An 8,194-nucleotide genomic window follows, 5' to 3' on the forward strand; every position below is an offset into this window, starting at 1 on the left:
CTCTGCAGTGAATGGGTGCCGTCAGAATGAGAGTCCAAACAGCTGATAAAAACATCACAATAATCCACAAGTAATCCACACCACTCCAGTCCATCAATAACTTATGAAGCATAAAGCTCCGTGTTTGTAGGAAACAAATCCATCGTTAAGATGTTTTAACTTAAAACCATCGCTTCCTGCTAAAATACGAGTCCAAAATCCATAATAATGTTTCCTCCAGTGAAAATTTAATCTTGTCTGAATCAGGAGAGAAATCTGCACAGATCAAACACCGTTTACAAGCCAAAACGGCTCTAAACTGTCGGATTTTGTTGTGAGAGACAACAGGAGATGGACTTTTCCACTGGAGAAAGTGTTATCGTTGATTAGATGGACTTTTTCACTGGAGGAAGCGTTATTATGGATTATGGACTCATATCTTGACCAGAAGCCTCAGATTGAAGTTAAAAACATGTTTTTTACAAACATGCAGCTTTTGGCTTCTCAAGATATTAACTGATGGACTGGAGTGGTGTGGATTACTTGTGGATTGTTGTGATGTTTTTATCAGCTGTTTGGACTCTTATTCTGACGGCACCCATTCACTGCAGAGCATCCATTGCTGAGCAAGTGATGCAATGCTACATTTCTCCAAATCTGTTACCACGAAGAAATAAACTCATCTACATCTACTCTTTGTAGTGTTTTGTATATCATACAGTCTCAGGTGTGCTATTTTGGTTTTTATACCATTTATAACCCTAGAATGCACATCTGAAAACCTAATTTTAATGAGAAATATTGCAAACAAAATGTGACAACAAATAGTTCTCATGAAGAAAAGATAATTTCATGCAAAACATACAAAAAGAACACATCTGACACCCATTTGTGCTGTAGTGTTAAAACAAAAATTAAGATTAAAGTTTAAAAATCATAAAAAGATTTCTAAAAAGTACACTTTTATAGCAATACTTAAACAGCATCACAAGCATTTTCAGTTAGATTACACGAGGATGTCATCTATAAGTTCACTATTTTTAACCGTCTTTTGAACCGATTTGTGGGATTTAATCAAACAGGATAAATGTTTTACAGAGACACAAACCAAATAACATCACAGAATTCATCGGATAATTGAAATCATTGATAATACATTCTATTAAATACTTGATGTCTATGCTGTTGATTTCCCTCCAAAATGATGTCACTTCCTGGAGGATGATGTCATGTTGTGAAACACATAAGTGTACCAAAGTACTGAAATTATTTAAAATTCACTTATGTTGTTACACAGACAGCTATTTTAGCTTTTATACACTTATGCATTCATACAGACCCCCACTTTTTATTAAGTCAATATTAATATCAATTATTTCAAATAAAATGTGAGAAAAATGCACTCCATAATAGCAGTGACCCATTTCTGTCTTCATTGTGTCCTTGTGCATTTCTCCAGTAATTGAGCTCTCTCTGTGTGTGTGTGTCAGTGGCGGTGCATCACGTGTCGGTGATGGTGAATGTGTCTCACTCGGTTCTTCACTGTATGGAGGCGTGGGGAACTGAACCCACATTCACTTGGCTGCATGAGAAAGTGGTTGTAACGGAGAAAGTGGGTCGTGTTTCGGCAGATGGGACGTCTCTGTATGTCTCCGGCACCTTCTGCGGACACTTCACCTGCGTGGTGAGCAACAAACTGGGACACAGTTCAGCCACATACACCACAGGTACAGCTCTCACGCCATCACTGCGTCATGAAGGACAGGAACATTACTTTTCCTGAGGCTTAGAGCATGAATGACCTGAGAGGTTCAGTGACAGCATGTGTGTGTGTGTTTCAGAGGCGTTAACTTTATACACGGTGCACTTTCAGATTTAAAACTTTGCAGGATGTTTTCATTCACTTAGAGCTGTGTTACACACTGCACGAAAGGTAATTTTCAAAAATCCATAATAGGGGCAATTTAACTAACGTTAACAAAAGGTAATAAATACTGTAACAAATGTATTACTCATTGTTAATGTTAGTTAATGCATTAAATATAGCTAACAAATGGAACCTTACTGTAAATTGTTACCATTAATCTTTATTTCAGTTTTAGTTATTTTAGAATATCAAGTTAAGCTAAATGAAAATAAGAAATGTTGCAACTACCTAAAAAAAGCTTCTTTTTTTTTTCATTTTATTTTATTCCAAGCAATGCATGTTTTTAGTTTTAGTTAACTATAATAACCCTGATTTTAGTTTAGTTATTTTAGTGCATCACGTTAAACTAAATGAAAATGAGAAATATTGGTGAGTCTTGGTATCTACCTAAAACAAGGATAACTTTTAATATTTGATTTAAATTGATGTTCTGTTTACACTGTAAATGCTTTATTGCAAATGTAAAAATAACCAGTTAAGTGATAAAGTTTACCCTCGTTAATTTTAGAGCCCGGTCTCATGAAAATGCGTATAAATAGTATGCCAAATAAAAACAAAAACTTGTGGTATTGATACGAACAAATTGACTATGGCGTGCATATGATACGAAATTTGTTGCCGTGCATATGATACGCATCTACCCCACAACCCTAATCCTACCCATTGTGTAGCATATACACGCCAAAGTCAATTTTTGTGTATCAATACCACGAGTTTTTGTTTTTATTTGGCGTACTATTTATACGCACTTTCATGATATTGGGTTGTAATTTTATGTTGTTCTGCTGTTTTGTGTTCATTTGCTTCTCCCATTTGCTCTTTTTACACTATTATTCGATTTTCTATCACTCTATAGCCCAATACAATCAAATAATTTCTCAAATATTTATTACAATATATTGATAAATTGAATATTCACTTCAGTGGTATGAGATGACTGGATGCTTTCAAACTATTTCAAATATAGTGAATTAAGCTACAAACTCCATCATAATGATCAATGTTTACATCTATTTTGAGGTGCATCTCGTCCATTTCTCAAATATTTATTACAATATATTGATAAATTGAATATTCACTTAAGTGGTATGAGATGACTGGATGCTTTCAAACTATTTCAAATATAGTGAATTAAGCTACAAACTCCATCATAATGATCAATGTTTACATCTATTTTGAGGTGCATCTCGTCATATTAATGGAGTGTTTTCACTAGTTTCATCAGTAAACCGGTTACCTCACCTGAATGTGTTCCTAGATTTGTGTTGGATGTTATCTAAACATCATACTTTTTAAATTTATTTCAGTTCATGTAAAAAAAACTAGCAAGCTAAGCCAGCAGTAGTACTAAGCACGAAATTGACAAACCAATTCAATTGAGAGAGTCATTTATTCTGGAACCACTCTGATTGATTCAAACTTGTGATTTGAATCATTCAGTTCAAGCGATTCACAAGCAAAAAAATAAATGAATACAAATAAAAAAAGGTCGAAAGAATTTCAACATTGCTTGTAATGATTTAAAAAGCCTGTAGGGATGAGCGAAATGGAGCTTTTCAAAAATCCAAATCAGTTAAACAATTGCATCACAAAATGATTCACTGTTTCGAAGCACTCCAATCGGATCGTGTATCGTGAATCATTTGATTCAGATCAGGACTTCAAATCATGCATCGCGAATGACTCGATTTTGATCGGAACTTCGAAACGGGTTCGCTAATCATTTGAACGATTTGTGATCCACGCTCCAAAGTCCCGATCTGAAATGATGGTTCGCGAATCTTTATTCAGATCGGGACTACGGAGCGCGAATCGTGAATCATTTGATTTAGATCGGAAATTCGGAGCGGGTTCGTGAATCCTTTGATTCAGATCAGAACTTCAGAGTGGGTTCGCAAATCTTTTTTCTGATTTCTTTTTTTATTATTATTATTAAACAGTGCAAAACATCAAACTATCATGGCAGTACCGTTTTAAAAACAAAAAGAAAAAAGAAGGAAAGAAACAAATACACATACAAATCCCATGAGAAAATAAACCATGGTGTTATTACAGTAAAAGTGTAACCATGTTTTTTGTTGTTGTTGTTGTTGTTTTATTTGTGGTTACCATGGTTTAGCTATAGTAACCATGTTTTTTTACACCCTTGCTAATCAATGTTATGCAATGAATGGAATGTAAATAGTTTTGAACCTGAATGATTCCTGTCACACCCACGCGATGGGTGGAGATCTTGTGTGAACGTTTCGTTCCAGTTACTGACGTCTAAACAGGTTCAGTGCGTTACCGTCAGTGTACCGTGATTAACCCATCTTCTTAGATCACGCAACATGACTGTAGTGAAATCACTAATGCATGACCTCCAGTGACTTCAAATGGACGCAACAGCAATATGATACATGCAATATCCAATAAGCTAAAATAGTTACATATATTAAAGTTAATAATTGAAAAAACAATTCTTCCGTCAGGCAAAACAGTTCATTTCACTGCAGGCCGTTTACGGTTCCATGAACTAATCATAAACTACACATTTAACACAATTAAATTTTTTTGCACTTGATTGCACAAGAAAATGCATTAGATTTATTCTAGCCCGTTTTCTCCTAAATGTCCCGTTTTGTGCACTGCAGGAGACACAGGCGTGGATATAACAGAAGGGAGAGACTGAGAGAGCCGTGTGAAGAGTCTCTGTGAGCTGATCTCAGGACACTTTTACTGCGTTACTGACGAGAGCTGATGGACTGCCAGTCGCTTGACGCTTTCAGCACACCTTTTGATACTTTATTGATCAATGTATTAGACTTTTGTTATTTTATTAGACTTCCTGGAAAGATAGTTATGCATATTTATTTAACCAAGTTAGACTAGCATCATCAGGAGGTTTAGTTAAAGGCAGAGTAAGTGATTTCTGGTAGCCAATGTTGATATTTGAAATCACCAAAACAAACACGCCCCTACCCCAAAAGGGTCTTGCCCCTATTTTGATAGCTCCGCCCCACATATACGTACGCAACCCAGGCAACGATTAGTTCTGTGAAACAAAGCAAAACCAATGTTACACCATGTCTACTACTGGTAGTTTCTAGTTCTAGTTACCCTAAATGTGATTAATATATCCAAGCTGATGCGTTTGGTAATATGCCATGTCAAGTAGAATATATTCTTCAGTTCTAGCAAGCGATGCAGAAAACTCTGTGGCTCTTTAATGTGGTAAACAGATCGGTTTATTTTAGCTATCACCATTTTTATGGCTCATCTGCAAACTGTTCCTGTAAGCTCTTTCATTGCTTGTTAGTCAATGCAAATATTTCCTATGTATTCACATTAGTTTTATCTATGCAAGCTCTTTCTAGAAGCAGTTTGGACCACTGAGGAGTGTAATGTTACACATGAAAAATAAATACATTCATATATTTTTAATACAGAATATTGAAATGAATTCAAACAATTTCTGACAATTTATTTAATTGACACATTATATATAAGATGCCAACACATTCAACAATACTGTAAGCAACAGTATGCATTTTATACAGTTTAATAACAGGTTAATAACTTAGACAATAGTAACAAAGCAAACCATTGCTAACTTAAGACCACTTGAATACTGACAATCTCTTGGAGCAAATATACAACAGTTAATAAATATTGTTATATGATGTCTTCTTTATTTTTGCCCAGAGCAGCATTCGCCTGATGCTATCCTGCACTTGCCTGACACTAAATCGGATCATTCATTCAAATTTGTATTGTATTTTCTTTACAAAAGCACATTGGCATGGCACATTCAAGCATCACAGTCAAGCACACAGAGCTTTTAAATCTTTGACTTATTATATATTTGAAAAGTGAATGAGAGCATATTATCTTTCCTGTCTGATACTTGAGTAATTGTTTTGAGAATATGAAGAGGGCTGTGCCAAGGAATCACTGATAAAATGATCTGATCTGTTTTAAAGAGAAAAACGAAGCGGTCCTACATTGAATCATTTAACGTGTGCTTGCTTACAGTACACAAATAGAGCCCCAAAATTGGGTTTTTGTTTACCTTTGGCCTCCTGATTCAGAATATTCTCTAAACACTGCATGTATAAAATGAGAAATCGTAGGTTTGATACTGAACTTTATGTGTGAAACGATTGATAATTAAGGTGCAGGTAAAAAGCTTCATTGTCTATTGTCATGAGTTTAGGAATGTATGAAGCACAGCTCACACAGAACTCACTTTCAACCAAGCAGCTTTCTGTTGGTCAATGCAGTGAATCCACGTGGCCAACATGAATGGGGAAATCTTTTGCCCTCTTGCAAAATTTCTAATCGGGTGGATTCCCAGTTGAAATGACTGGATTTCGCCCATGAAAATTCACTGAACAACCACAAGTGAGAACGCACATTTAAATGGCCAACTAGATTTTTACGTTTTATGAAAATAATGTAAGCGATGCTTGTGCATGCAGAACTTGATGCCACAATGCTAGGGTCCTTCAGGTAGTTGCCAGAGAGATGCTATAAGATCTTAAATTGTTCTTTAGTATGTTGCGATGTAATTGCTAGGTGGTTGCCAGAGTGTTCGGGTGGTTGTTTCCTGGTCCAATCATATGGTTCGGATCTCTACTTCCATTTTATTGGTAATTTTTCTTGTTTTATTGTCCATCAGTTGAAAATTTTAAGTCTAATCACTTAGGAAGCACCACTAATTAAACATACACTATTTGAACTGTAATCCTTTTAGGTAAATACTTGTAAACATAGATCAATGGGAATCCAAATCGGGAAGAGAATGAAAGGTATTAAATGGATGCAGATATAAAGCAGTAGGGATCATGCCGAATCATCTATTTCATGCCATGTTAATAAAGTCTAATTGTTAAAACGTCCTCAGCATGTCTCACGTTTCAAATCTGTAGCCTTTTTGTATCATTTTACAGATTTTGCTGTGGTAGATATCATCACATTCAAAGCATTCCAAATGCTTGACTTGTGTGGGCTTGTCAAAATGAAGCATTTATTGTGTTTATTGTTCTTGGTTTGTGGCCCTAGATCCATTCTCCATTATATCTGCTGTTTCAATGTATGTTTTGAAGACTGAATGTGAGCAAGTTTGGTTTTTTGGGGGTTATTTTAAGTCTGGAGAAGGCAATGAACTCTTTGTAACTGTGTCTTTGAAAGCAAAAGACGATGCACCTGTTCCTGTCCTCGCGCGCAAGGCATCATCACACGACCAACCAGCACAGCATCTCCTTTCTTCTCCTCCTTTGCCTGAGAGCAGAGGAAGAAGAATGAGGGGTTTATACAGACCCAGACAATGTGGGAAAATGTTGTGTATTTGTCTGACCTTAACAAAGGAAGTGCAGGGAAAAGTGGCGAAATCAGACGAGACTTGAGCACCAGGCCTATGAGTCACTACATGCTCAGCAACTTCATCCTTCAAAGAAAGAAGTTGCTTAAATAAGTGCAGGAGACATTTTAATGATGACTGTTTGATTTTAAAGCATTTTTGGTTTACCTTAAGCCTATCGAGAGTGTCACTGAGCGACTGCAGTCTTGCTGTTTGCTCGAGGAGCTGTGCACTGGGACTCACTGTTAATGAAAACACAAACACTGTAAAGTAATTACTGTATAAACAACAGAAATCTGCATTTTTAAGTCTAATTATGACAGACCTGGAGATTTCCCAGTGATGTCCACCACTTTCACATTGGCACTCATCTGGAGGAGAGTATCCAGCAGTTGGTCTGTTTTGCGGTAGAGGGCGCTAGACAGCACCTCAGGCCTGCAGCCCTCTCGCCAGCCCAGCTTTGGCACGTTCAGAGGAGGAAGAGATGCCAGCTGAGCACGCATCTTTTCTGCCTGCGGCCCACACAGACACACAAAAACAAAAGTGAGAAAAAATCCTCAGCGCCTGCATTGGGGAAATGTGCTTGTGAAGCAGTAGGAGAGACCTTTAGTCTGTTGTTCTCGTTCTTTAGGTGCTTTAAACTGAGTCGCTGAGCTTCAATCTGCTGAGTCAGCAGTGGAGAATCTATCACTTGCACTCCAGCAGCTGCACACACACCTTTCACACACAGAACAAATTACTGCATGTTAACCAGTGTTAATTTTGACAGCAAATTTTGATTTGCTTGATTTGAAATTATTCGCCAATGAAATTAAAGGCAGTGTAAGTGATTTCTGGTAGCCAATGTTTATATTTGAAATCACCAAAACAAACACGCCTCTACCCCAAAAGGGTCTTGCCCCTATTTTGATAGCTCTGCCCCACATATACGTACGCAACCCAGGCAA

General features: G+C 36.8%; 1 protein-coding gene across 1 annotated transcript; it reads right to left on the minus strand.

Annotated features, from left to right (window-relative positions):
- Positions 1-5,398: 5,398 nt before the first annotated feature.
- On the minus strand, positions 5,399-7,978 carry LOC107707644 (dynactin subunit 1-like). The gene is made up of 5 exons (XM_016511724.1): positions 7,852-7,978; positions 7,573-7,759; positions 7,416-7,489; positions 7,245-7,334; positions 5,399-7,168 (listed from the first exon to the last, which is right to left on the minus strand). Exons 2-5 carry the CDS (start codon positions 7,748-7,750, stop codon positions 7,031-7,033), a joined length of 480 nt encoding a protein of 159 aa, XP_016367210.1. The 5' UTR covers positions 7,751-7,759; positions 7,852-7,978; the 3' UTR covers positions 5,399-7,030.
- Positions 7,979-8,194: the final 216 nt, after the last annotated feature.

Source organism: Sinocyclocheilus rhinocerous, unplaced genomic scaffold (genome assembly GCF_001515625.1).
Source record: "Sinocyclocheilus rhinocerous isolate Xijiao unplaced genomic scaffold, SAMN03320098_v1.1 scaffold235, whole genome shotgun sequence".
NCBI classification, from domain to species: domain Eukaryota; kingdom Metazoa; phylum Chordata; class Actinopteri; order Cypriniformes; family Cyprinidae; genus Sinocyclocheilus; species Sinocyclocheilus rhinocerous.